This window comes from Gloeophyllum trabeum, assembly GCF_000344685.1.
Source record: "Gloeophyllum trabeum ATCC 11539 unplaced genomic scaffold GLOTRscaffold_00011, whole genome shotgun sequence".
NCBI classification, from domain to species: domain Eukaryota; kingdom Fungi; phylum Basidiomycota; class Agaricomycetes; order Gloeophyllales; family Gloeophyllaceae; genus Gloeophyllum; species Gloeophyllum trabeum.
Window position 1 is genome coordinate 474,545 of NW_006920420.1, and position 27,425 is coordinate 501,969.

General features: G+C 56.5%; 9 protein-coding genes across 9 annotated transcripts; 6 read left to right on the plus strand and 3 right to left on the minus strand.

The window, feature by feature from the left end:
- Positions 1 to 35: 35 nt before the first annotated feature.
- GLOTRDRAFT_45630 (glucose-inhibited division protein A subfamily) lies at positions 36 to 2,787 on the plus strand (the record flags this gene model as incomplete). The annotated part of the gene is made up of 16 exons (XM_007869990.1): positions 36 to 234; positions 289 to 344; positions 393 to 558; positions 622 to 696; positions 753 to 967; positions 1,025 to 1,127; positions 1,178 to 1,273; positions 1,349 to 1,498; positions 1,558 to 1,611; positions 1,667 to 1,825; positions 1,878 to 1,959; positions 2,023 to 2,128; positions 2,186 to 2,235; positions 2,289 to 2,398; positions 2,453 to 2,610; positions 2,668 to 2,787. Coding segments are annotated over 16 exons (1,899 nt in total), but the record flags the coding sequence as incomplete, so codon positions are not given.
- A 366-nt stretch (positions 2,788 to 3,153) lies between these two features.
- GLOTRDRAFT_131312 (zf-CSL-domain-containing protein) lies at positions 3,154 to 3,566 on the plus strand (the record flags this gene model as incomplete). Its single annotated transcript, XM_007870145.1, has 2 exons — positions 3,154 to 3,336; positions 3,405 to 3,566. The coding sequence occupies 2 exons, from the start codon at positions 3,154 to 3,156 to the stop codon at positions 3,564 to 3,566; spliced, it is 345 nt and encodes a 114-aa protein (XP_007868336.1).
- Positions 3,567 to 4,755: 1,189 nt separating this feature from the next.
- On the plus strand, positions 4,756 to 8,907 carry GLOTRDRAFT_139978 (uncharacterized protein). Its single transcript, XM_007870146.1, has 4 exons — positions 4,756 to 5,715; positions 5,766 to 5,926; positions 5,978 to 6,371; positions 6,435 to 8,907. Exons 1-4 carry the CDS (start codon positions 5,036 to 5,038, stop codon positions 8,587 to 8,589), a joined length of 3,390 nt encoding a protein of 1,129 aa, XP_007868337.1. The 5' UTR covers positions 4,756 to 5,035; the 3' UTR covers positions 8,590 to 8,907.
- Positions 8,908 to 9,049: 142 nt separating this feature from the next.
- Positions 9,050 to 14,800, plus strand: GLOTRDRAFT_139979 (uncharacterized protein). The gene is made up of 10 exons (XM_007870147.1): positions 9,050 to 9,977; positions 10,027 to 11,311; positions 11,381 to 11,744; positions 11,802 to 12,409; positions 12,459 to 13,637; positions 13,693 to 13,985; positions 14,039 to 14,147; positions 14,205 to 14,266; positions 14,319 to 14,462; positions 14,531 to 14,800. The coding sequence occupies exons 1-10, from the start codon at positions 9,233 to 9,235 to the stop codon at positions 14,605 to 14,607; spliced, it is 4,866 nt and encodes a 1,621-aa protein (XP_007868338.1). The 5' UTR covers positions 9,050 to 9,232; the 3' UTR covers positions 14,608 to 14,800.
- A 2,149-nt stretch (positions 14,801 to 16,949) lies between these two features.
- Positions 16,950 to 20,087, plus strand: GLOTRDRAFT_139980 (alcohol oxidase; the record flags this gene model as incomplete). Its single annotated transcript, XM_007870148.1, has 20 exons — positions 16,950 to 16,987; positions 17,046 to 17,059; positions 17,115 to 17,177; positions 17,228 to 17,303; positions 17,355 to 17,426; positions 17,481 to 17,510; positions 17,562 to 17,574; positions 17,630 to 17,641; positions 17,692 to 17,710; positions 17,765 to 17,797; positions 17,854 to 17,911; positions 17,963 to 18,012; positions 18,069 to 18,122; positions 18,180 to 18,191; positions 18,241 to 18,613; positions 18,669 to 18,703; positions 18,755 to 18,897; positions 18,951 to 19,551; positions 19,608 to 19,781; positions 19,980 to 20,087. 20 exons carry the CDS (start codon positions 16,950 to 16,952, stop codon positions 20,063 to 20,065), a joined length of 1,956 nt encoding a protein of 651 aa, XP_007868339.1. The 3' UTR covers positions 20,066 to 20,087.
- Positions 20,088 to 20,300: 213 nt separating this feature from the next.
- Positions 20,301 to 21,814, minus strand: GLOTRDRAFT_100792 (uncharacterized protein). Its single transcript, XM_007870149.1, has 8 exons — positions 21,635 to 21,814; positions 21,539 to 21,586; positions 21,459 to 21,481; positions 21,302 to 21,363; positions 21,189 to 21,236; positions 21,097 to 21,129; positions 20,817 to 20,964; positions 20,301 to 20,523 (listed from the first exon to the last, which is right to left on the minus strand). The coding sequence occupies exons 1-8, from the start codon at positions 21,796 to 21,798 to the stop codon at positions 20,507 to 20,509; spliced, it is 543 nt and encodes a 180-aa protein (XP_007868340.1). The 5' UTR covers positions 21,799 to 21,814; the 3' UTR covers positions 20,301 to 20,506.
- An 88-nt stretch (positions 21,815 to 21,902) lies between these two features.
- Positions 21,903 to 22,616, plus strand: GLOTRDRAFT_45707 (uncharacterized protein; the record flags this gene model as incomplete). Its single annotated transcript, XM_007869994.1, has 5 exons — positions 21,903 to 22,115; positions 22,169 to 22,212; positions 22,268 to 22,315; positions 22,366 to 22,393; positions 22,461 to 22,616. The coding sequence occupies 5 exons, from the start codon at positions 21,903 to 21,905 to the stop codon at positions 22,614 to 22,616; spliced, it is 489 nt and encodes a 162-aa protein (XP_007868185.1).
- A 249-nt stretch (positions 22,617 to 22,865) lies between these two features.
- Positions 22,866 to 23,740, minus strand: GLOTRDRAFT_131318 (uncharacterized protein; the record flags this gene model as incomplete). The annotated part of the gene is made up of 4 exons (XM_007870150.1): positions 22,866 to 22,970; positions 23,036 to 23,278; positions 23,378 to 23,521; positions 23,582 to 23,740. 4 exons carry the CDS (start codon positions 23,738 to 23,740, stop codon positions 22,866 to 22,868), a joined length of 651 nt encoding a protein of 216 aa, XP_007868341.1.
- Positions 23,741 to 25,283: 1,543 nt separating this feature from the next.
- On the minus strand, positions 25,284 to 26,068 carry GLOTRDRAFT_63629 (small ubiquitin-like modifier). Its single transcript, XM_007870151.1, has 5 exons — positions 25,923 to 26,068; positions 25,751 to 25,863; positions 25,614 to 25,681; positions 25,533 to 25,556; positions 25,284 to 25,472 (listed from the first exon to the last, which is right to left on the minus strand). Exons 1-5 carry the CDS (start codon positions 26,001 to 26,003, stop codon positions 25,453 to 25,455), a joined length of 306 nt encoding a protein of 101 aa, XP_007868342.1. The 5' UTR covers positions 26,004 to 26,068; the 3' UTR covers positions 25,284 to 25,452.
- Between the last annotated feature and the right edge of the window lie 1,357 nt (positions 26,069 to 27,425).

A 27,425-nucleotide genomic window follows, 5' to 3' on the forward strand; every position in this document is an offset into this window, starting at 1 on the left:
ATGGTTTATGAGTTACACCGGGTAACACCAAAATAGTGTGTATCATAGGTGCAGGACATGCCGGCTGCGAGGCCGCCACAGGCGCTGCTCGGACAGGAGCAAGGACGCTTCTTTTGACCCAACGCCTGGACACAATCGGCGAACTGTCATGTAATCCATCCATAGGAGGCGTGGGGAAGGGTACCCTCGTCCGAGAGGTGGATGCCTTAGACGGCGTTATGGGGAGGGTAGCAGGTGAGATTCGGTGTGTTCAAGTCCCGGATGCCTGACATTTAGAACGCACTGTAGACAAAGCAGGGATACAGTTTCAAATTCTGAACAGGTCGAAAGGTCCCGCTGTCTGGGTAAGGAGTAAGAGGCTCACTTCCGACACGATGCTCATTCTTTTTCAGGGCCCTCGAGCTCAAATAGACAGGAAGTTATACAAGAAACATATGCAGGATACCATACTTCATTACCCTAACCTAGACGTCTGCGCTGGCAGCGTATTCGATCTTGTCTTCGGCGAGGGTGACCCAAATAACAGTCTATGGGGTAATATCAAGGGCGTAAAGCTCGGTATGAATCCTTCATGAAGCCTTGTCCAATAACATGAAATTGTATTCCTGACCGCCTTTGCAGATAGTGGGGAGGTCATAAATTGTTCCCAGGTTGTCATATGCACCGGAACTTTCCTCTCCGGCGAAATCCACCTTGGTTGGTCTTTTTGTGTTACCGTGGCACTGGTAGTTCATGCTTTGTCCCATCCCCAGGTCTGAAACGCTTTCCTGCGGGCCGTATGGGCGAATCCCCCTCCATTGGGCTCTCAGGATCCCTTCGTTCCGCAGGTTTCAAACTCGGACGTCTGCAAACGGGTACCCCGGCGCGCTTGGATAAAGGATCCATTGATTTCAGCAATATGATCCGGCAAGACGGTGACGCTTCACCCTTGCCGTTCAGCTACATGAACCGGACCGTGGATAATGCAGTGAGTCTTACAGGGTGAACACGTTTTCCCGTGAGACGCTGACGACGAGTTGCATAGGATAACCAAGTAGCCTGTTTTCAGACATTTACTACGCCGACTACACACCAGATCGTTAGGGATAATATGCATCTCAGCGTCCATATCCAAGAGACCAAGAAAGGTTGGTCCGTCGGCTCTGTCGTACTCGTCACGTTCTGACAGTGTCTCCAGGTCCGCGGTATTGTCCATCCCTAGAAGCTAAAATCATGCGATTTGGACATAAAGATCGCCACGTTGTCTGGCTTGAGCCCGAAGGTTACGAATCCGGTGGGTCCCTGCGGCTGCAGTCAACTTCCACCTTGCAATTGTTGCGTGAAACGCGTTGACACGTGGTCCATGCAGATTTGATCTACCCTAACGGATTATCGAACAGTCTCCCTGAGGATGTGCAAGAGCTCATGTACCGCTCCGTCCCTGGCTTGGAGAACGTGAAAATCGTGAAACCTGCATACGGTGTGGAGTATGACCACGTTGATCCGAGGGAGCTGGGACGTAAGTTTGTTTAGCCTCTCCCACCATTCTACCCATTCAAAGGTTTTCGTATTCATCAGCCACGCTGGAGACGAAACGGATTAAAGGCCTGTTCCTTGCGGGTCAGATTAACGGTAACGTTCTATCATCTCGATCCTACAGAGTTCCCGCTCACGAGATCATGCTCAGGCACGACAGGATACGAGGAAGCAGCCGCACAGGGTACACTGGCAGGGATCAACGCCGGTCTGGCTGCTCTCCAACGACCCCCGCTCGTCCTGACTCGCGCTGACGGCTACCTTGGTGTGATGGTCGACGACTTGATTGTCAAGGGCGCTGAGGAGCCTTGTACGTGCTTCTTATAATCGGGAAGTCAGACAGGACTGACGCTGCTGGGCAGATCGGATGTTTACCTCTAGGTCGGAGTATCGCATGACGATTCGGAGTGATAATGCTGATACTCGGCTTACTGAGAAAGGTACGTATATTTGGCCTGTGGGCCTGTAAAAGCTCACTTAATGAGCTTACCAACTTCTCCCAGCGAGGACCGTCGGCGTTATCTCAGATGCCCGCTGGGACCGGTTCAACCAAGTACGAGGGGATCTGGAACGCGTCGTGCAGAAGCTGAAGTCAGTCACTATGAGTCCTCATGTACGTCGCCCGCACACGTCGTCGCCTGGAACTCCTGCTGAGCTGATGCATTTCTAGAGTTGGGCAGCGTACGGAATTGAATCGAAGAGAGACGGCGTTTCTCGGAGGTGAGACCGAGGTGTGCTGCTTTCTCGTATTGCGGTGTACTGATGACCTGCAGCGCCTACGAGCTGCTGTCAAGCCCCCTGGTTGATACCAGGAAGCTCAAGGCGGTAATTCCGGAGCTGCAGGACGTGGACCCGGAAGTCCTTAGCCGCATCGATATCGACGGTAATCTTGTTGTTTCCTCTCTGTTGGATGGTGCATGCTCACACTATTGCGCAGGTTGCTACGGCCCCTTCCTCGCTCGCCAGGAAGCCGACCTACGGGCGTTCATGGAAGACGAGACGCTCGTGCTCGATCCGTGGATGGACTACAGTGGAATCGAGGGGCTGAGCTCGGAGGTGAAGGAGAGGCTCGCGAGGGTGCGGCCGACAAGTATCGTGGGTGGCCCATTATGATGCTTCTGTAGATGGTGTGTGCTGATGCGCGGTATGCAGGGCGCGGCGAAGAGGATGGAGGGGATGACACCGACGTCGGTGGTGGCGTTGCTAAAGTATGCGAAGAGGACGCATGGAAGAGCCGGACGTGGTTTGGACGGGCAGCAGTTGGCTGTCTGAGGTTGAGGTTGAGGTTGAGGTTGCTGCTGCATTTATCTTTGTCTAATATGTCCTGCTTTTCTACTGTAATACCTCAGTCGCAATGCTACTCACTGCTCGCCATTCGTCCTTTCAGTCAGAGTCAGGTTGAGCAGCCACGGGTCCGATGAGTCCCCCCGTGGACTCGCGCCACGTGGTGCAGGTCCGCGGATCCGATCCGACACTGAGTCGGACGGGTCAAATTGAAGTCCCCATTTCTCCCTGCCTCCTCCACCATCTCTGCGCACAACGCTCTAGGCAACAACTGTCCCTCGGGGCGACGTCCCGGTTCTTCTGTGCTACTTTAATTTGCCAACGAATATCTGACTAGTGCGTACGGGACTTACAATGGGCGCGTACTACGACGAGATCGAAATCGAGGACATGGCCTGGGACGAGGCGAAGGGCGTGTACCACTACCCGTGCCCGTGCGGGGACCGGTTCGAGATATCGCGCCAGCAGCTCAGGGACTATGAGGATATTGCGACGTGTCCGAGTTGCAGTCTTATCATACGAGTGATTTATGATCCGGTGCGTGCTCTTTTCCCTCCTCCCCTTCCTTAGTGCAGTGGGCTGATTCTTGGTGGTTGGGGATTTAGCTGGATTTTCAGGATGATGACGACGAGGATCAGGGGAGCGGGGAGGGGGAGGTGAAGGAGAGTGAGGAGAGCGGGAGTGAGAGTGGGGATGAGCAGTTCGAGGATGCGCTCGAGAAGCTCGAGATTTCGGAGGGTCCGCAGGTTATTGCTGCTGCTGCGTGAATGCGTACGCAACCCGAGAAGCAGGGAGGGTTGATTGTGGTGCAACAAATGTATGTCACAATTGTATCGATATGTCTGTTCGTCTGGTTTAATTTTTGGAATGTTATAATGCTCGTTCAGTCTCGAAGCACTTCCCCAAATGCATGAGCCTGCAGAGCACTCGATGTCTGCTAGAGGTCTTGCAAGCTTGCGCGGCAAGCGCCGCGTCTTGGTCGGCGTCGCGGAGGAAGGACCTCCTGGTATCGCTACTCATATCGAGTTCCGTCCAGGACGCTGAAACCCGGAAGCCGGCTTCCGATGCGCATCACTCCTTCATTTATAAGTGGACAGAAGGGTGCGGGCCAATTGCCTTGCCGAAAGGGATTGCTGTCGGGTTGGGTTGTGGCTTTGAAGAGACTGGACGTTATCATCTCGAGTCATCGTGGAGGAACATACAGATGATGGCAGGTATCCAATATTTCGTGCAATACCCTTACTCTTGTACATGTCGAGTGTAACAAGAGTCGAGTCATGCAGCATCCCCGAGGTCGGCCTTACGTGCCTGGCGCCGCGTCGGGCATGATGATATATGGAAGTAGCGCTTCCAGTTCGCCATTGGACCCGATGCGCTTCCCGCTATGCCCTAGAAGAGTTGATCGCCGCCGTGTGAGACTGAGCGCTACATAGTTCAATGAACGACCTTGCGTAACAGAGCAGCACTTAGGAGGCTGGTCTGCAGTGCACAAGCCGCTGTAAACGAGGGCTGCTTCTTCGTCGCGGTGGAGGTCGAGGTATACAAAAGGTAACTCCCAGGCTGGAGACGAATATGGCGCTTGTATTCAGGGGCAAAGCAAACGCTCTTTATAGCAGCCTCCCAGGCTGACACGCGTTGTACGTAGCAACCTGAACGCGGGGAAGACGAAGAATTCGATATCAAACTTGCCTTTGGACCACTATCATCTCGCTCACTGCGCTCAGCAGCATATACCAGCCTCTCGAGCTCTGTCGCTGGCGCACCACGCTCATTATTTTCTGAAACAATTCCGTCTCAGACGTTCATTTACGGAGGCCCCTATATTCGGCGCCGTAGAACGTGCGCCCAACGCGGATCGAACTCCCACACGGAAGCATAACGTACAGTGCTAGCCCGAAATAGGACAAGGTACGTGACCGTTCGATTTAGCGGTGGTTGATGCGCGGCGGGCCCTTCGTCCTCTTCCCGGGCGTCCCTCCTGCCTCAGGCTTGCCTCGTTGTCGCTTTCTTGCTGCCCCTTCGCAAGGGCACGAGGCCGTCGTTCAGTACACACGAGGCAGCAGCGCCCCTCTGCTGAGTATCCGGTGTGCCTAGGACAAGCCGTCGGCCGAGCGTGTTTATCGCGCGCAGAGGACCATCCACAAAAAAGACATATCAGTAACGCGTGCTACGTCTTATCTGAGGACTTGGACTTGGACTCTTAACTTACGTTGAATCTGTCGTTTGTGCATGACTGATGTCACGACAGCACCATAATCCACCCACCGACCCGCCCTCGTCGTCCCAGGGCGACTCCCCGACCGATCGGCGGCCAGGGGGTGAAACAAACACGTCGGGCGAAGGAGACTCGCCTAGGGACGCGTCTTCCAAACCGACCCCCATTTCGCGGGAAGCGACCAATAGCACATCCGAGCGGGAGGAGGGCTACCCCTCCTGGCTGCCCAAGCGCCCCCCGCCCCCAGCTCCCGCCTCCACCTTCACGTCGGTCGGGATGCCTACACCGGTGAGCGAGTACCCCGGCCGCGGCGCGACCCCCGACCCCTTCGCCTACGTAGGTGGGCGCAAGGCGACCCCACGCTCCGTGCGGATTATCAGTATGGCCTCCCAGGCTGAGAAGGATCCCTACGCCCGTCGCGAGCCGACGGACCAGACGAGGGTGAGCGGCGCCCACCAGCACGCGCGGGTCTGGTCGCGCGCGACCTCTGGCGGCTTGTCCACCACGCTCTTCTCCGCTGGCAGCCCTTTCCCCCTGCATGTGCCCCGGCCTCGGTTCCGGGCGAATGGTCTCCATCTAGAGCTCCTGCGAAACCCTTCCTGGCGATCCCGTCTCCATTTTTATCTTTGGCCGTTCTTCATCTTCTACGACATCCCTTTGCAAACGTTTTTCGACTTCAATGCTGTATTTATATTGATTCAGTGAGTGTTCCGCGGTGCGGGACCCCCTGTGTGCTGACCCTGCACTCTAGAGTTGCTAAGTTTCCGGATCCCCTTGCTCCCGGAGTTCCTGGTTCAGGACGGAATTGGGCCCTAGGCGTGGCCGCCTACATTGCATGCTGGTTTGCATGGATCTTCTTTGTATTTCTAATTTATCAGCTCATATACTCCTTTTACCGACGGTGGCGAGTTAGTGAGTGCATCTTGGCTAGTATAACGGAATCGCAATTAACCTCTTCCTTAGAACGCCCCCTAATGCTTCCGTTATACATGTCCTCACCCGCATTCAACTTCGTCTGTATGACCTCTTACAGTAATTTCTCCTTCTTCCAGCACCTCCGTTCTAGCGCTTTCAAGGAAGAGTCGAACGGCTCGCTCCGGGACGGCCTCGCGGAGACATTCTACTACTACTCACAAAATCTGCCCACCGTCGCCCTGCTCCTGCCGCGTGCCGGCCTTTCTTTAGCTCTTCTGCTGACGTTTTGGACTCCAAACCCCGACTATGCAGCGCTCGGCACGAGTCCGCGGGACGGGACCTTTTTCGATCCTGACGGGACGTTGACAGGATACGCCAAGGGCGTCCTGATCGCGAATGCTGCCTGGACAGCGTGGAGAGTCCTCGTATTGATGACTAGTTGGTGAGTTCCTGATCTGCTTGGGGAGCTATAATTGGTTCTTGATGCTGATATGCTGTGTCGTAGGCTCGGCCTTTGGGCACTCAGCGGCCAGCTGTTCGCGGGGCTCTGCGGGCCGCGGTACCGCTGGGAGGAGGACGACGCGGAGAAGACGATGTCGGTGATCAGCGACGGCGCGTCGGACGGCGACGCGCTGCCGTGGAGCTGGCGCGAGTGCACGCGGCTGCGCGTGCAGGAGGCGTACGAGTTCTGCCTGACGACGCGCCCGCCGCGCCGTGCGGTGCACGGGGGCGAGAAGAAGGAGGTGTCGGACGTGACTGTGCCCGAGTCAGCGCGGTATGAGGGCATGGAGCAGATTATGGCGGCGATTGGCCTCCCGACGGGCGGGGCGCAGCCGTACCCGCCGAAGAGGGGCGTGCTGTCGCAGGATCTATTTGAGAGCCCGCAGGAGGTGGTAGCGGAGAAGGGGCGGGAGGAGGTGGGACAGGAGGAAGAGGAGCCGGTGCCTGTACCTGCGCCGAGTGTGGGCAAGGGGAAGGGGCGGGCGGTGTTTCCAGGCGATGAGGCGCCGTTTGCGAAGGTGCCGTATGCGTTTACGGGGCATAAGGCGCAGATATCGTCGACTTCGGTCCCGCATGATATTCCGTTCCCGCCGTCGCCTGTTCCTCCGGAAGAGAAGTCGGAGACGGAAGAGCATACCGAGGAGGAAGAGGAAGAGGAGGAAGAAGGAGAAGAAGGAGAAGGGGAGGCGGAAGAGAGCCGCGTGGAGAGCGAGCAGACGTCTTCGCCGCGAGCAAGAAGTTCGGCGTCCATGTCGAGTCTTGGCCGGCCGGTCAACTCGAGATATCCCTTCCAGTTCCGCCGGCCTACGAGAGGGCACAGTATCTCTACTGCATCGCACAGCACTCCCCACACTCGCTCGACGAACTCGCGGTCCACTCCGTCGACCGACAATTCGAACTCCAGACACTCACGGGCGACGCAGTCTACTGGGAACAGGTCGTCGACGGATGATAACTCACCTCGTTCGTATCTCGGTAGCTCTCCCAGCGTCAGCGGGATTCCTCGACCTCCACGAAATCCTGCTGCTGGGCGCAGACGAGCAGGGACTGTCCCTTCGCTGCCCTCCTCTCCTTCGCCTGTGGTATTTTCCGAACTGGCTGGCGGTCCTCGCGGATCGAGATTCAGGACGGAAAGTGACGATACCGCTGCATCGCCGTCGTTCATCCAGGATCCTCCGTATGTTATGTCGGAGGCGTACGAGACCGGCAGCGAAGACGAGTCACCCGAGTCCAGTGGCATGATGGAGCAGCCTGAGGCTGAGGGCAGCCAGGAGGCGGCTGAGATAGGGGACAGCGTGGCGCTGCTGACGAGCGACGCCGGTCCGACGTTGAGCCCCCGAGCGTCGCTGGCGCATATACGAAGCCATGGCAGTGGTGTCTCTCTCGGCCGGAGACGCAATGGGTCGAGGAGCGGGAGCGGTAGTCGGAGCAGGACGAACTCGTCCCACGCATCTGCTAGGAGTCGTGCGCATAGCTTGATACAGAGTATCAGCGCCGCCAGCCGCAGCTCGCTAGAGTTGGTCTCCAGTGGGCTGCGGAGTCGGACGAGTTCCATGGCAAGGCTGGAAGATAGCCCCGGGTCGTCGGATAGGAGTCGCAGCGTGAGCGATGCGGTCCGTTCAGAGATGAGCGGGAGTGGAAGCGGCAGTGCGAGCGATGCGCTGAGCAGTCCTGAAAACCATACGTTCGGGCATCCTCTAAGAGAACATTGGAGAGAGACCGAAGGCGACGACTCGCGTCTGGAGGAAGAGGAGGAGGAAGATCTCACGGGGACTTCGATCTTTGAGACGCCGGCGGCATCGACGCCGCCAGAATTGGGACCGCGGCTAAGGGGATCACCATCGGCGTCCAGCGCAGTGCCCAGCTCACGAATATCGGAGAGGACGGTGCACCTTGACCCTCCTGGCCAAGCAATCCCTGGTGCGCGTCCTGGCACGACGAGGCCTCGTGTGCGCAGCGCGACTCAGCCGAGTAGGGAAAGTGAGAGCCCACCGGATATCAGCACTGCTGCGCCTTCCTTCATCACTGCTCCCCCAAGCATGTCAAGGACGTCGGAGTCGACCATGCAGGTCTCCAGGACGCCCGAAAGCCAGTGGGCCGGACATGTTGACCACTTCTTGGGTGCTGAAGGTAGGAGAGAGTACTGGGGTCCCAATTGAGCAACGGCCAGGTTCTTCTTTCAGATGGACAATGAGTTTTCTGCATTTTTTATTCGACCGCCATCCACATTGTTATTTTATTGCACATCGCCTATCTTCATTCAACCACCATCCTCCTGCCGTCCCCCGCCACATACTTCCCGTTTCCCCTCTCCGCTCCTAATCCTTGTTTGTTGTAAACCCGCTTCCTTGTCATCTCCCTAACGTCGCGCTAACACCTTCATCACTTAACGAGCTACCTAATGACTGATCGCAGTGCTTTTCTTTTACCAGTCGTCAGTAATCAGACATAGAATTTTGATGGAGTTTTCAGACTGCTTGCCGCAACGCCTGAGGCCCTGAGCTCGCTGTGAATGGATGACAAAATTAGCACATGCCGGTTTCAAATGTCTCGACGCTGTACACTCTCCCTCTTCCCTCCCTCCGTTTGGCCCGTTACATACTGGTCACGTCCGTAGCGGTGAAAGCTCACTTAAGTAGCCGGACGACGTTCAGATCGGACCCAGTCTGCCCCGAGAAATCTACGTATGACGCCTGCAGCGGTGCTCCGGGAACGATAAACGAAACTCGCATGTCTTGTGTGTAATGAGCAAGTCGCGTTGCAAACCATTCGATTTAGGGCTATCTACTACCGTGTTCAACGATGGCGGCGGCAGCACCCAGTACTTCTCAGAAGCCTTTGCCCGCTATTCCTCTTCGACGAAGCACACGACCGCTCACGACGCTGACTGTGAGCTCGGGCTCGCATCTCCGGAAGTTCTTGCACTATGCACTGAAAGAGGATGCTCACCTTCAGCAATATGAGGAGGCGGAGACAAGAAGGGAACTCTGGGTGAGTACCATCATGGGAGCGCTCGAAGATCTGGGAGAACGCATGGACCGAGGAGGATGGCTTGCGGGCATAAGGAGAGCTTGGAAGGCTAGACGGACACGCCAGGCTGCGCAGAAGAAGGAGAAAGAGAAGTCAGAAGCTGAGGAAAAGGAGTCGAAGGACGGAGATGACAAAGCCCAGGACAAGAACAGAAGTTCCCGCAAGCAGAGCAAGGGGACGGAGAAGGAACTCCCTGGGACACCCGAGCCATCCACCTCCTCGCATACGCAGGACGGGCCCAGCGAGGATGAACGGCGGGGTCGCGCACTTAAGCAGCTGCAGGAGCTCGCGACGCAGCCTATCCTCCCTAGACCTAAGCCCTCCGGGAAGCATCTCCTCCTGACTCTTGTACCCTTCGGAGTACGTGCTGCCCTCCCTACGGAGGATATGGGGTTCGACCTGGTGCCCTCCAACATCGGATGCATATTCTCAGCGGACGTGTTTACCTTACCGTCAGCTGAAAGTGCAACAGACACGAATTCTGGACAAGTCCTTTATGGACTGGAAGAATGGGATGGTCTGTTTGCGTCCATATTGCCTTTCACTAACGCTGATTATACTCACAGTCGAGGCATATAATCCTGGCGAAGACCAGCTGCGTTTAGTGGGAGGGACGTTCTCATTCAAAGGCGTGACTTCGCCACAGGAATATGCCTCACTACGCCGCATCCTCCGCTTGGCTCTGTTCATATATATATCTGTGATACTCGAACAGCATGCACTCGCCGATTCTTATATCCGACTACAATTCCCCAAGCCTCATCTTACTTCCCCTACCATCCCGGCACCCGCGACAGGAGGAACGCAAGTTACTCGCCAGCCTACCCTTCCCAGTGTCCCTAAACGCGGGCATAGGTATCGTGAATCCCTACCGAACACCGCTTCAGGTATTTGGTCATTCGTTTCCAAGAAGACCGAGAACCTGCTGTCTCGAGCTAGTAGCGTCAGACCCCATCTGAATCTTGTCCGCCATGGGTCTTTAGATCTCCCGACAACTGCGTCTGAGGGAGAGCAGCTTCCACCAACGTCTCTCGACGCTCATCCGGTGACCCGTCTCCGGAAGTTCTCGTTCTTCGGGGAGGACAGGGCCTCTGCGCCTCCTAAATTGCAGGAGCCCCACCGCGAGAGTTTATTTACTACGACCCTGGAACAGCTGAAACTCGTTCGTGAACTGCTGACAACATCTCCCGGTATTCCACTTCCACCACCTCATCTCCTCGTGATTCTGGCGGAGAAGGAAAAACAGGACCGCGGCAGGCGACTAACAGGCGAGGAAAGGGCGGGTCTGAACAGCCTTTTGCTTTGGGAAGGGAAGGATCCTAATGGCAAGGGTCCCAAGGTACTCAGCGGGCTTAGCTTGTTCGTACGACATCAGGACTTCTCGACGTTATACTCCGAGCACGTGCCATCTATTGTCCCTCTCCCGGACAGTCGTGCATCCTCCAGCTCCTCTCAACTGTCGCCTCCGCCGTCCGCGTCGTCCCGTAAGTCTTCACCTTCGTCCGGGCTCCCGCCACCACCACATTTTTCCCAGTGCAGTGGAAGGCATTGGATGATGTATGTGTACAACAACTGGGACTCTGCATCAATGGGGGATAGGAGGCTTGGTGAGACTATTGAAGAGTTGGTCTCGTCCGCCGATGAGATGTGCCTGAAACCTGGCTGCATATTCAAGAAAGGTGACCATGAAAGGCGATGGATACATAACGGGACACGGGTTAGAGTCAAGGTAGACGCTGATGACTCCGATCCGGACCGCAAGGATCCACCCGAGGAAGATGTCGGCATGTGGCTGAGCTGTGCTTTGTGCGGCAGGAGGACTGGGAAGGTCCGGATGAGCGATGGAACATAGTAAGTTCGTGTTATTCACCTTCGGAAGTGTGCTCGGAATCCTAATCTTCTCTCGATGCTTGGACATAGCCTCCTGTCATTCGCCAAATTCCTAGAACTTCTGGTATATAGTCCCCTGATCTGCTCACCCTCTCCTCAAATTTGCGAGCACACGACATCGCCGACTATATCAGAGAGTCTCCCGGAGTCCCGGCTGAACATTGTCAGACACTTCTCGTACAGGTCTCATGTTGTCTCATTCTCGTTATCTCTCATTGAGGAGATATACGAGGTTAGACTGCCCCGGCTTCAGATTATAAAGGGCCATGGTGAAAAGGATGATCGACGATCCATCGAGCCGACGCGGCAAGGCAGTCTTGACGAGGAAAAGAAGACATTAAGGAAGGAGATCAAAGGATGGTGGCAGGATGTGTCCGATCACATGGATAAACTGGTGAGTAGGAGTCGCAGGTGAACGTAAGGTCCTAACCATCAATTATGTCTGGAATAGGAAGAGGCTTTCAGTGAAGGTGACAATACACTCTCACATAAGAGTCTGCCCAGGCTTCCGTCAGTAGACGATGCTTATGACAACGACTCGCTGGACTCGACGCCGAAAGCTAAGCAACTACCACTGCCGGCGCTGCCTTCCAGTTACTCCCATTCTTCACCTATTCGCAATTCCGATGGCTCCGCGAGCGATACCAACCTCGCAGTACCTCGACCACCCTTCCTTCGCTCTAAGACGTCAATCTCTGCCATACGTCAAGCACACCATGCTCAGCAAGAGAGCGATGCAGATTGCGTACAGAAGCTTTCTAATCTTCGCCATACATTCCAAGAAGCGGAACAGTCCCTGTATGCCGAGCTGTTGCAGACCCCTACATCGTCATTAAATGATGTTCGGAGATCATTCCATTCAGCTGCTCGTGGTGCTGCACGTAGGTTAGCAGCTTGGGAAAGGAAGTACCAGGTGAGCACCGTCGAGGGTGAGCCCGCCGCGGAGAAGTTGTCTACCAACGAACCCGAGTGGTGGGCAACGGATTGTCATGCTGTTCCGGGCGGTAAGGTTATTGTCCGCGAGAACGACTGGGGTAGTATCATAGCATTCACTCTGAGGTAAGCTGTTCACGTTTAAGCAATCGGCACTTGCCTGAAGCTGGTTTAGCTCTATCGATTACAAACGAGAATTAGCCAACCTATCTGTTAGCAAGTCGCCCTCTGGATCCCATGACTCACCACAACCTACCCCTCAATCTCATGCTTCTTCATCTGGCTCTTCATTCTTCTCGTCGAGCGGTTACGGGTTCTTTAAGTCGTCCTCGAATCTCCAACCTGATCCGGATGATGAAGGTGCAGTCTGGCACGAACCTGAATCACATACGGCCACCATCACTCGCAAAGAACATCCTCGAGATCCAGCGGGGATATTGGCGTTGCCGTCTGTGCTTCGACATAAGCCTGCGGATGTTGCAACTTTGTCTCCGTCACGGTTGACCAACCTCGTCATCCAGGCGCGGTCCGCTAGCAGTAGCGAACGGACCCCGCCTTCTGCCTACGCTAGACCTGATGTCCAGCTGAACACGCAAGCGGTTGACGGGGAAGTGAGTGGTCTGCCTGAGGCTGCTCAAGTGGTGGGTAAGATATTGCACGACGCCGATACTGCAGCTGCGGAATCCCCGACTCGTTCACTATCGGACAGCGTAAATTCCAAATCATCAAGCTTCGTTCAGACCCATATTCGCAGAGCCGAGGCAGCGTCCTTGGAATCCAACGGTAGCGATTCCACCGTTGGTCCGGAAGATCACAGCGGACGGGAACATGCTCTTGTTCCTCCGCCTCCGCCTCCTAAGGATACCCCAGACGCTAAGACAACTTCTCGGATTTCGTCTCCTTCTGCCGACTCCGGGAATGCACCTGCAACTGCTACATCCCCAAAGCCCGGATCAAGTTCCTTCCTTACCTCAACGCTGACGTCGGGTCTCGCGAGTGCTATGCGACTTGTCCTAAATTCTTCCGACACGATCAAGCCGTCGCAATCTGCAGCTTCGCAGAAGACACACCATGCGTTGCTCCATATTGACTCGCTACCGATTGATGAGCGTCCGCATATCAAGTACGACTGGACGATCGGCAGCCGTCTGAAGTTCAGTTGTACGGTATACTATGCGAGGCAATTCGACGGCCTGCGTAAGCGGTGCGGAGTCGAGGACATCTTCCTCAAGAGCCTGGAGCGGAGCGCCAATTGGGCGGCGGAAGGTGGGAAGAGTAAATCGAATTTTTGGAAGACGAAGGACGACAGGTTCATCATCAAGACGCTTGTCAACGCGTGGAATGTCGCAGATTTGTACGTGCATGTATAAGCTTTGCTGACCGATGATTTACACTTTATCTCCCGTTAGGCAAGTTCTTATAGAACTGGCCCCGTCCTACTTCCGATACATGGACTCGACTGCGACGAAACCTACGGCTTTGGCTAAGCTGTTGGGCTTCTACACTGTAGAGGTTCGGAACCTTGAGAACGGGACTACGCAGGCAAAGGCGGATCTCCTGGTTATGGAGAATCTCTTCTATGATCAGGACATCTCCAAGACATTTGATCTGAAAGGGATACATGGGAGAAAGGTCAAACCGAGCAGCAATAGCTCAGGCTCTCATTCGTCCAAGACCCTGTTCGACGGGGAATGGATTGAAGGTGAGTGCAATTGCAAGTTTCATGGATAAGTTGGCTTATCATCTCTCCGACAGGACAACAGCGGGCCCTGATTCTCCTGCGTCCATATTCCAAGGTCATCCTACAGGAAGCTATCAGGAACGACTCAGATTTCCTGTCGAAGAGTAGTATTATGGATTACTCGTGGGTGCTATCAGAATCCTGTCGCTCCCCCAAATTCTGACTTCAAGCTGCCCCCAGGCTTCTGCTTGGTTTGGATGAGGGCCGGAAGCAGATCGTATGTGGCCTTGTAGACATGATCGGTACATACCGTGGGCAGTCGCTTGCTATTGCTGTTATTGACACTTTTAACAGGCAGCTATACTTTCGCAAAGACACTCGAGTACAAGGTCAAGCAAGGTTTGAATCCATCAGGAAAGGAAGTTACTGTCATGCCTCCCAACGAGTATCAGGAGAGGTTCGTGAACGCTATGGATAGCTACTTCTTGGCATGTCCAGGTATGTGCAGGATCCTCGCCGGATCCTCGGCCGCTTATGGCAGCCTTTGACCCTCTATGTGAATATAGATAAGTGGTCCCGACCGTGGGATGAAGCTAAGACGAAGCTGCCGACGGATGTGGGGGACTTGCGATGCCCTTTGTAAGGTGGAGACTATGGAATCTCTCTTGCATGCCAATCAACTGCCTATACCTCACCGTTATGCTTATGGTTGAACACTGCGCATTCTCAATTGTAACTATAGACTCGCATGTAACGACAGCATATATGTAGTGTAAAGCATCGAATCGAACGCACGTCCAGTGGCAGTGCGATCTGCCGTGGTTACGGCATCTACCGACACCTTTCTTCTGCCTTAGAATAATATCTGTGGCTTCATCATGTTCCGCAATGTTGCGTACTCAACCTAGTTCGCATCGCCTTTAAGGATCCCTCTTGCCTTCTCCGGTAAGCTCTGGCGTATTGCTCTGCTCAGACCTTGTCGTAAATGAATGCACGACACTGCGTCAGAATCCGGGCATCAAAGATGCAGAGGCGTTTTGCCAGGTCACCTCAATCAAGGGACACGCAGCTTCATTTGAATGAATTCCAGAGTTGCTATCAGACTGAAGATTTAATGAAGACTTGGTACACGCAACCGAGCGGACGGTTAAGCGAAGTGTTTTTTAGACTTCTCCGAATGATGATACGCGCCGTATCAGCGGGCTTACGGTGAGGATACCGCCAATGTATATTGCTGCGAAGACGGTTTCGAGATTGTACGTGACGCGACAAATACAAAGAGCAGCCACCCTCGTCATGCTTCTACGGTATTGGAGCACTGCCTGGAATATTGCGGGACTACTGACCGCCCATGGGGTATACCGTGACGAACCTGTACGTGGCTGGATTTCCTGTTACTTTTATGCCACACCCTACATGTGCTTGGGCGTTTATTTTCCCGGCATCTGGCTATTCAGCGGAATGTATCTGCTTGGTGGAACGCTTTGCTTTCACATCTTATCGCTAACGCCACGTTACTTGTTTACCTGTGAAGAAGGCTTCTTGAGCTCGGCGGGATACAGTTGAATGCGCGTCCAATGACACTGTGCTTCTCTTCCCTATCTCTCTGGGCGTCCTAGGCCCTTGGTCACACCGTCCCATTGGTGGTCTATATTTTGCGCTGGTGACCACACCCAAGCCTCTGAGAACGCGAGGCTATTCTCCCAATGACCTTTGTTACTCAGCTTTATCTTTGGGACGCGCCCGTCTCATGATCTATCCAGAGTTACTTTCGGGGTTATGGTATGTGCCTCGAATTGTCTGCTGTATGTTCTTTGAGCTAGCTCGAACTCCGAGGCGAAGGACGGACTTCCGCTAACCCACCTTCGTTAGCCAAGCGGGCCTTCTTCTTGTGAGGAAAGTGCCCAACGTGGTAGCCATACGCGTCTCAGAATCACTCGGACTATGTCCGCCATTGTGGGCCTGCGACTGGGTTTGTAAGTTCTGCAGGCTACGTCCACGCTGTCTTCAACGACTTCGGCTGGAGTACGCAACTGTAGCCGAGCGAGTGTAGTCGCTGACCGTCATGTGAGTGCCAGTGCATTCTCTTCCGCATTCCTTCCTCTCAGGCAAAGCTGGAGACGTAGGGCAATGTGACCCGGGCTACGCTGACCTCCCTTCGCATCCCTGATCGGCCCTTATGACCAGCGCAACGGCATTGTTCTATGATCTCTCGGCTTCGCGATAGCGAATAAGGCTCTAGGCTGAGGCTTCCTCCTTTACCGTATGCAGCGCGCACGGGACGAGGAATCGGACGGCACTCGCAGAAATAGACGTTGACTTGATCGTGTTTATGCACAGCATTACCCCGCAGTACTCAAATACCCCGCATTCTTAGCCTCGGCAAAGGCCGAAGCATCCTGCAGCCAATGACATCGCTCAAAGCGCTGTAAGATTAGGTCCTACGTGCGTCTTGTGGACAACCTCCTGCCTCTATACAATCAGCGAAAGCACCGGTGTGATTACGTTCAGGATGATGAAGATTACCGTCACTCCATTATGGATTGGTGCTCTGAAGGCTACGTGGGACGGTAACTGCGCTGCTTTACGATCATCTTGTCTTCACGAGATGATCGCGAAGTTACAGCTCCTTGGGTTGCGTTCCCTAGTCTTTTGGGAAATGGAGCTAAGAGCCGACATGCCCTCCATAAACGTGACCGATTTGCTTTTGGTGGGATCCTCTCTCTCCCCCAGCTGGGCTCTCATATGACCTGTTTCATTCTTGCGATTACACATAGCGCCAGTCACTTGGACTCGAATAGATCAACTTCTGCGGTCCGAACTGTTGCGCGAACAGCCCTGATCTCTTCACACCTGTAAAGACATTCTCCCGCTGACCGTCCCATCGAATATAAAAAGCCTTTATGAATTGAGCGGGGGGTTCCTCATCTGGAGTCTCATCTCCTAGAACCCCTTCATTCATCAATCCCCTGACAGTCGACCAACATGGTTCATCCCGAGGAAGTCGACGTTATTGTCTGCGGGTACGCTCAGCTCCTACATCTGCCGTTTGTCTTCCATCATTGACGTTTTGCCATATAGTGGTGGTCCAGCAGGTATGAGGCATTCCGTTGTCTCACTTGTATTCCCGCCAATGTGCTTTGCGCATAGGATGCGTCGTAGCTGGCCGCTTGGCGTACGCCGACCCCAACCTCAAGGTTATGCTCATTGAGGGTAAGCAACGTTTACTATGCCTGACTGTCTGAGCTGACCGCATGCCGAAGGCGGTGCCAACAACCGGGATGACCCATGGGTCTACAGGCCTGGTATCTATGTCCGTAATATGCAGCGTGATGGCGTGTGAGTTGAAATCATGTCCTGTTGTATCGCGAGGCATTGACAACGTTCCAGCAACGACAAGGCGACATTCTACACCGACACAATGAAGAGCTCCCATCTTCGCGGCAGACAAGCCATCGTTCCGTACGTCTAGTCTACCCACCCTTCCCGATCCTTTATCGAGCGCTTGCGTTTCAGCTGTGCCAACATCCTTGGGGGTGGTAGCAGGTAAGCAGGATACAGATTATACGCCTATACAGATACTCATTCTCCCGGTAGTATCAACTTCCAGGTATGCAGTTGTCAATAGTGTGGATTGGAGTCGACTAACAGCATGAACCCTTTAGATGTACACTAGGGTAAGTGAAACTTCAGTTCAGAAGCGAAGATGAGACTGATCCTCCATCAGGCGTCTGCCTCAGATTGGGGTAAGAGAGTAGATGGTTATTTCAATTCCTGGCTGATCGTCATTGTTGATGTAGACGATTTCAAGACCGAGGGCTGGACTTGCCAAGGTGGGTTTGGCTTCTATGGCTACATGCTCTTTTCATTAATGTTCCCTCTTCTTTAGATCTGCTGCCGTTGATGAAGCGTCTCGAGAACTACCAGAAGCCCGTGAACAACGACACGTGAGGTAGCCTATTCTCGTCGACTACCCTTTCATTGACGCGACTCCATAGCCACGGATACGATGGACCTATAGCCATTTCCAACGGCGGGCAGATCACTCGTAAGTGCACCTCTGTCTACGTTTGTGTATGCAATTGTCCTAACAATTCCTCTTAGCTCTGGCTCAAGATTTCCTGCGTGCCGCCCATTCCATCGGTGTGCCGTATAGCGGTAAGTAGGTGTTATCTGGACGGAGGACGAGGCTGACTGAGAACGACCTTCCATCAGATGACATTCAGGGTGAGCTGGCCGCTTCTGCTACGTTACATTCCGCCTCATGGTCCCGCAGATCTGACCACCGCTCATGGCGCCGAGATCTGGGCCAAGTACATCAACCGGCACACGGGCAGGCGCAGCGACGCCGCGACGGCGTACGTGCACAGCGTCATGGACGTCCAGACGAACCTGTACCTGCGCACGAACGCACGTGTGTCGCGCGTCATCTTCGAGGGCAACAAAGCTGTTGGCGTTGCGTACGTGCCGTCCCGCAACCGCGCCCACGGCGGCGCTGTCCTGGAGACGATCGTGAAGGCGCGCAAGTGCGTCGTACTGAGCTCGGGGACGCTCGGCACCCCGCAGATTCTGGAGAGGTCTGGTGTCGGTAACGGCGAGCTGCTGAAGAAGCTCGATATCAAGGTCGTCAGCGATCTCCCGGGTGTTGGGTGAGTACAAGTGAATCATTTGAGCCGTGCATGAGCTGATGCCCGGCGCATATAGTGAGCAGTACCAGGACCACTACACAACCTTGTCGAGTGAGCAGCGAGATCATGCGTGGTGTACTCATCGTGCTGACGGCTCTGCAGTCTACCGTGTTTCCAACGATTCCATCACCACGGACGACTTCCTGCGGGGCGTCAAGGAGGTGCAGCGCGAGCTCTTCCAGGAGTGGGAGACGAGCCCCGAGAAGGCTCGGCTGTCGTCCAACGTCATCGACGCCGGCTGGAAGGTGAGCATTCCTCGCTGTCCGTTTCTTACCTGCGACCAACATGCACCACAAAGCTCCGCCCGACGGAAGAGGAGCTGAAGGAGATGGGCCCCGAGTTCAACGAGCTGTGGGACCGGTACTTCAAGGACAAGCCCGACAAGCCGGTGATGTTCGGCTCGATCGTCGCGGGCGCGTACGCGGACCACACGCTGCTCCCGCCGGGCAAGTACATGACGATGTTCCAGTACCTCGAGTACCCCGCGTCGCGCGGCAAGATCCACATCCAGTCGACCAACCCGTACAAGGAGCCCTTCTTCGACTCGGGCTTTATGAACAACAAGGCGGACTTTGCGCCGATCCGGTGGAGCTACAAGAAGACGAGGGAGGTGGCGCGGCGGATGGACGCGTTCCGCGGCGAGCTGACCTCGCACCACCCGCACTTCCACCCGGCGAGCGCGGCGGCGACGCGGGATATCGATATCAAGACGGCGAAGGAGATCTACCCGGACGGGTTGACGGTCGGGATACACATGGGGACGTGGCACCGCCCGAGCGAGCCGTTCGACGCGAGCAAGGTGCACGAGGACATCAAGTACACGGAGGAGGACGACAAGGCGATCGACGACTGGGTCGCGGACCACGTCGAGACGACGTGGCACAGCCTCGGGACGTGCGGTGCGTGCCTCGTTCCTCCGTCCCCCGAGAAAGATAGCTGAACGGCAGACTTGCAGCGATGAAGCCGCGCGAGCAGGGCGGCGTGGTGGACAAGCGGCTGAACGTGTACGGCACGGAGCACCTCAAGTGCGTCGACCTGTCGATCTGCCCGGACAACCTCGGCACGAACACGTACTCGTCGGCGCTGCTCGTCGGCGAGAAGGGCGCGGACCTGCTGTGCGAGGAGCTCGGTGCGTCGCGTGTTTCCTTCTGCTCCCTCTTCCTCTCGTTTCCTCTCGTCTTTTTGTCTTTCTCAGTTATCGTTTCTCTTTCTCCATTATCGTTTTTTCTCTTTCTCAGTTATCATTTTCCCTCTCTCCGTTATCGTTCTTTCCCCCCTTCTTTCCTTCAATGGCGGGAGTAGAGCTGACGCGCGTGCCCGCCCACAGGCCTCAAAGTGCGCGTGCCCCACGCGCCCGTCCCGCACGCGCCCGTGCCGACCGGGCGCCCGGCGACGCAGCAGCCCAAGCACTAAGCTGGGATGTGGGGGGGGGGGGGGGATTCCACTCCCCGGCGTGCGGCGTTTTTGGTGTCTGGTGTCTGGTGTCTGGTGTCTCGTGGGGGGCTGGAGGATGGAAAAGCGAGCGTGTGTACGAATACGAAGAGGGGGTGTTGCTTTCTCTTTCTCTGTGTATGTTTTCGCATCGTTCGTTCAAGGTGTCGTATGTTGTATGCACGTCGGAGCTGCCTGTTCGTTTTAAATGCAGGGGTTGTGTACGAGTTTTCTTTGCGTGGGGCGGTGTGGACCTGGACCATGATGCATGATGGACGACGTGCGCGGGGGCATGTGCGTTGGATAGAATTTCGAGCAAGTGAGGTGGTGATGGTACTACATTTTCCCAGATTTCTCTTCCGCCCTCTCTTTTCGCCGCCGTCGACCCCGCTCTTCACCTCGTCTGTCTAGACTGGTAGCGCGTTACATCTCCCCGCATTCTGACATCGAAGGAGCGTGAGCGCGTTATTCCTGCAGGGAGCCCGAGAAGCAGAATGAGACCGCGAGAGCACGGGACGCAGCGTAGTCCAGCCCGTCCCTTCGGCGCACATCCAAGCCGGCCACCCAACAACCCGACACCACCATCCAGCCGTCCAGCCGTCCACCCGTCCATGATGCACGCAACCATTCACCCAACCACCGTCCCCCTCCCTTCACCTAAACAACCACAACCACAACCACAACCACAACCACAACCACAACCACTTGAACACTTGAACACTTGAACACTCACCGACGATCTTGACGGCCAACTTGGGCCTGTTGTTCGGGCCGGTGGGGACGGCCTCGATCTTGCGCAGGGTGAGCATGCCGTCGAGCACGCGCCCGAAGACGACGTGCTTGCCGTCGAGGAAGGGGCATTTGGCGGTGGTGATGAAGAACTGTTTGGCAGGGGCGGGGCGGGGGGTTAGGTGGGGTGATGTGGTTGGAGAGATAAGGAGGGGGAGAGGGGAAGGGGAGAGGGGGAAGAGGGGGAAGGGAGGAAGCGGGAAGGGAGGAAGCGGGAACCTCACCTGGCACCCGTTCGTATTCGGCCCCGAGTTCGCCTACAGTCGCGGTCGCGGTCGCCGTCAGCACCCACCCGGGAAGCGGGAGAAACGCGTACCATGGAGAGCAGCCCCGGGCCGCTGTGTTTCTCGATAAAGTTCTCGTCCTGCATATGGGGCGGGGCGGGGGTGAGCGCGCGCGGGGGGGCAGAGGGGGGAGGGGCGGACGCACGGGGAACTTGTCGCCGTAGATCGAGAAGGAGCCGGTGCCGTCGCCCTTGATAAAGTCGCCGCCTAGCGCAGGGGAGCGGGGGTGGGATGGAGGGAAGAGGGGAGGACGGCTTGAGTCGTTCGGTCAGGGCGCACGGCGCGCGCGCGCGGGGGCGTACCTTGCACCATGAAATTCGGCACGCTTCGTGACACCTTCCTTTAGCACTCCTCCTCGCCACACACATGGACACGAACGCACACTCTGTGGAATACCGCGCCCTTGTATCCCTGCGGGCGCGCGTTGATCCTGCGTATATGACTACAAGGTCTGGATATCGGAGAGAGCGGTGCGGACCTGTACTCGCCGGTGCAGAGCTGGCGGAAGTTCTCTGCGGTCTTGGGGACGATGTCGCTGAAGAGCTCCATCTTGAGCCGGCCCGCGGGGGTCTCGCCGATGTTGATGTCCATGAACACGACCGGGCGTTGGGTCTGCGTCTGCGGCTGCGCTTGCGAGGACATGGTTGTAGTCGGGCACGAGTGACTTGCAGAACGCGCGCGAACTTGCGACCAAAACGGCAGGTGCGCGGCCCCCCCTGCCATTCTCCTCCTTCCCCCCGCCCAGCATGTCCTACTTCCTCCCGCACCTGCCCTCCGGCTGGCACGTCGACGAGGCCATCAAGTCCGAGGAGGACCGCGTCGTCGTCATCCGCTTCGGCCACGACTGGGACCCGCAGTGCATGGTCATGGACGAGACCCTCTACGCCATCAGCGAGAAGGTGCAGAACTTTGCCGTCATCTACCTCTGCGACATCACCGAGGTGCCGGATTTCAACAAGGTGCGTGGGGTCAGCGGCGAGCGAGCGAGCGAGCGAAGGCTGATTGGAGGCAGATGTATGAATTGTACGACCCGTGCACGGTCATGTTCTTCTACCGGTACGCTCCCTCCTCCATTACGCCCGCCTTCCTTCACCCCCCAGCCCCTCCGCAGGAACAAACACATCATGATCGACCTCGGCACGGGCAACAACAACAAGATGTGCGTCCCCCCGCTGCTCCCCTCTCCCACCTCACTCACCCCACCCACAGCAACTGGGCGATGGACAACAAACAAGAGGTGTGTGTGTGTGGCGTGTTCCTGTCTGATGTCACGGAATGCTGATAGGATCTGCGGAACTCACCAGATGATCGACATCATCGAGACCGTCTACCGCGGCGCGTCCAAGGGGCGCGGCCTCGTCGTCTCGCCCAAAGGTGCGCGTGCATCCATCCACATTCTCACAGACGACGCGAGGTTGATGGCGTGCGTTTCAGACTATTCCACGCGGTACCGGTACTAGATTCCGCCCGGCCGCCCTCCCCATCCCGCTTCGTGCCTGTGTTTTCGCGCTCCTGTACTGCAGCTGCTGTATCCATACCATACCATACCATACCATACCGTCCTACACCTTTCCCGCCTGTTTTCTTCGCTCCTACGCGATAGAGAATGGAATGCATGAAACTGCATAATATACACATTATCCTATACAAAACCCAGCGCCGCAGTCCACCCCATACCCCACCTCATACTAGCAAGACCCCAAACCTACCTACTCCCCCTTCGTGATACTCGCGATCCGCGCCTCGTGCACCCTCGCGCGGAAGTCGAAGAGGACGGGGTAGCCCCAGAGCGTCGCCGCGAGGACGTACAACACCTACACGCAACAATCAGCCTTCCCGCCGCACACACGCACACACCCGCGTAAGCGAAAACACGCACCCCGACGCCCAGCGGCGTCCGCGCCCGCCGGCACATCCACGCCATCCACGCGCCCTCCAGGCAGTGCACGGCCGGCACGAACACCCACACCGCGCGCATCGCCCGCGCGCCGAGCCACTCGCGCAGGAGGGCGCCCGGCGTGTGGGGGGCGGCGAGCGTGGTGTAGACGAGCAGCGCGAGGAGGAGCGTGGGCTGGTAGATCTGGAGGGGGAGGCGGAAGGTCGTTATGGCGGGGGCCTTCGTCTAGGGGGGGGGGCAGTTAGTATCGGCGTTGGGTGGTGGGCGGGAGGAGGGGAAGGGAAGGGAATAGGGAAGGGAAACAGGGAAACAGGGAGGACGCACCATCCCGAGCGCCGCCTCCGCGTCCGCCTTCATCGCCAGCAGGCGCGGCTTCACCTCGTCGTACCCCCCCAGCGGCGGGTCGAACGGGACGCGCACCTCCGTCGCCGGCGCGCCCTTCGCGCGCGCGTACGCGAGGGTCATGCCCTGTGGGGCACGCAGAGTCAGCGTCCCCGGGCAGGCGAGGAAACGCACGCACGCACGCACCTTCGCGTCGATCCCGCGCATCGCCGCGTCCGCGACGGCGCCCTGCACGCCCGCGTAGTGTTTCACGTACGCGACGAGCGTGTCGGGGTGCCCGCGCATGTACATGCACAGGAACGCGGACCGCGCCGCGACGGGGTCTTTAGCTGGGCGGTCGGGCATCGTGTGGCGGTTGGATGTTCGACGTTCAGAGGTGGTACGGGGGGCCCAACGTTCGAGTGTATATATGCCAGAGCGGCCAGTATGTACTCTACGCCGGACGGTCGCAGGCCCCGGACACAGTAATGGTGTACGCGTCCGGACGTCGCTGATTGGGCGGCGGTGCCGGCCATGGCTTGCGCCCCCGTCCCATTCGTCCTGCATGTACAAACTATTCCCCGCTTACACCGACGCGATCGACAGGCGCAGGTGCAAGCGTGCAGGCTCTGTCGACCCGCAGCGTTGACGTTGTCTCAGCGCGACGGGGTATGATGCGTTGTCCGTCCCGCTCTGGCGACACGAGCCGAGCCGCATTTACTTACCAGAATCAGAGAGCCTCGAGGAGAACAGACTGATCGTCTTCCTTGACAACGGCTCGCGTGTCCACAATGGCGCGGCACCGTCACAGCCAGTCTGAAATATATATACTGCACCAGCATACGCACCTCGCCCCCCCAAAGATCTAAGCAGGGGCCAGCATTCAGTGCTGGAGCGAGTCGCTGCATACACCTGGGCCCGGAAGAGACTAATACTCACATGGGACGGCTGCCCTGCGCGCCCCGCCACGACGAGTCCGGTGGTATCAATATACCCGAAGCACAGAGGACCATGCAGCGCGAGTCTGAACCTAGTCAGCGGGAGAACAGACAGATCCTCTTCCTCGGCTCGCGTGTTCCCGTGTGAGAGGGACAGCGGCGCGGACACCAGCACCATCGCAGCCCGCCTGAAATACGTGTGCTGTACCGGCAGACACGGCTCCCAGCTTCCGCCAATCCTCACTCGAGTTCGAGATGACTGCAGCCTGGGCGGCAGCACCCCTCTGGTATATCGGGGTTGTTGCCGTGCAGATAGCCCGGGGTGCGAGCAGCCAGATCACCGATCGCAGCGCCGCGGTGGAGGAGCGGCATCCGAGTGTGGCGGTCGCTCGTACTACTGCGGTAGACAAGGCGCCACACGCGGGACTGCGAGTGACTCTGAGGGCTTTCGTCGCGCACATCAGACCCCCCCCCCTCGAAGGGATACTGCTGGCGAGGAGGCAAGGGTGCCAGGATAGTGTGTGGGGGGCCGGGAAGGAGAAACGCTACGCTCGGCGGCAGGTTGGACTGCGAAGTTGTAATCACCGGGACACCTAGCATATGTGCACGCGCTCAATGAACCGAGGCGCACGAAACAATCCGAGGGCGTACATGCGAGCTGTTTGAATGCGTCAGGATACGGTGAATCGGGAGATTCCTCGAGAGGAGATGGCGTGTGGATGGGGTCTGGATTGGGGACTAGTGGGAGGCCGCTAGGTCCCATGCGCGGCGCGGCGAGGCAGGACTTGGCTGCAGCAGCACGCCTGCGAAGGTGCGGTCAAAGGGAAGATAAGAAATATGACGTGCCGCGGCAAGTCTGAGAGACGTGGATCGCGAGTGCGGTGGCTTGGAGCGACGCGAAGAGTTTGCACACAGCGGGGGCGCCGGTGCGCGTGAATAGGCTTGGAACTGGCGCCTCAGCTGGACTGTGGCAGAAAGTCACAGCGCCTCGAATATTGTGTGCCACCCTGGGGAAAACAGCACATCTGCAAGATGGAACGACACATCCGATCAGAGTTTGGGGTGAATAAGCTTGAGATACAGTGCAGATGACAGGATAGAAATAATAAACAGCGAAAATGCGGGGAATGCTACAACGCGCTACGCGGACCCTCCGACCTCTGTAAACGAACGCGTCAGCAACGATGCCACATAGCGAGACGAGACGAGACGAGACGCACGTTCTACCATCACATCAATCGTGTCTGCACGACGCCCTTTATCAGCGAGATCGACGACTGAGACAAGGCGAGCAGACGCACCGTTATCCTCCATCTCTAACGACGCCGGCGTGTCGTCTTCGTTTATCCGGTTACCGTCGTACAAAAATCTACACAGAACACGACACCGCCGCGGTCAGCATTCCGAGTCCACGCGCGACACAGCAACTCGGACTCACCGGATACTGCTGACCTCCTTGCCCACTTTCGACGCATACGCCGCCTGGAGCTTGCTAAGTTTCGTGTTCCGCTTAATTTTGAAGAAGACTTCCTCTCCTGATGATGTTACCACCTACTCCCCCGTTAGCCTCCACACCGAGCCACAAGCACTGGCACGGAAGAAGACCGCACCTTAATGTTGATCGGCGCGTTCGCGTCCTCCATCTTGGGGACCGGGTCCTGCGTCGCCTGCTGCTCCTCTTGGTCGGACATCGCTCGCGTGCGTGCTGGTGGGTGCTCGGAGGGAAGAGGGGTGGAGAAACTTGAGGCGGGCGGGCGAGCAGCCGTTTCGTGTTTTAATCTTGTTTTGCGAAGTGGCTTCAGCGCAATGATTACGTAATTGTGGTAAACGTCGCTTCTTCACGGACCCCTTCCATTGCCGAGGCGGTCAGATGCGCCCTTGTCCTCTGCATCCACTTGTTCGTCTGTCTTTCGTCCCTGGTATGAACGGCCAAGGTCAGTATTTGCTCGGATTGTAAAACCTGGCGCAAAAATGTAGCCAGCGGAGGTATTCCGATGATCAAGTCGTAGACGTCGATGTACGGGTTATCATCGAAATATCTTCGCTTTTACTTGTGCAGGTGCACGCAAAGGATGGTACACTCAAGGCAAACACCTTGAGAGACATTAAATACAGGTACAAAGTCGAGGTTTAGCCTGCCCTTCATCACTTTGCCAGAGGTAGCGACCATGCCATGCCACTCGTTTGCTGACAGGCGACATCAGTCTTTCATTCGAGGTACGTGGACCACATAGCCAATATTGGGCTGGATACAGATCCAAGCCGTTGCGCCGTCAGGCCCTCCCGCTCATAGGATAGGGCGTACACGAAAGCGAGCAGCACCGTTCAGCAGGCATCGTCCAAGCTGGAGGCGTATATGCGATATCGTACAGCTACTGGTACATCAGAGACCCAGACTCGAGAGTAGTATAGATACAGCTGGGAGGTTGCGCCATGCCTGCCCAGGAAACCATCGAATTCCTGCATCCGCCTCTGATCCCTCTATGGAAAGGCTCTGAGGAATCGACGGTGAGTGCGTCTATCCGAGCTATCGTGTATCCTCGACTCGCGGTGGTCGCTTGCTTTGCTCGTTCGGGGTGCTGAAGGAAACCCGGGGCCTCGAAGTATACCTGTCTGTATGCTGCGAGACCAGACAGGGACGTGTTGGTCCCGACTCATGCCTTGGGGACGGCGCAGCGCCATCGCTGGTGGGAGACTCGACCGAATCTTCGGCGCTGGTGTAGCGACTGTTTGTTACCGCGGTCGGACTCGTTTGTGTCATCTCGATCGAATCACGTATTGGCGAAAGGTTCGTCGAGAATCGAGTTTCCGTTGTCTGGACGTCGGTGCCGGATGGTGGATGAGGGCGCAGGTCATACAGATTGAGGACGAGACGGCAGCTCTGCAAAACGGACAGGGGGTGAACATGAATGCTTTGAACTGCGGTATCGCTGGAGGACGTACTGCGAAGGAGAGGATAGTCATTTGCCACCTGCATGGCTAGAATTCAGCACTCGCTGTCAATCAAACCCTCCAATGAATACGCACACCAACACCGCAGAGTCTTCGAAGCCACCCAACAACTTACTGATTAGGATGTTCAGGAAGAGGATCACTTAAGCAGTATATAAGAT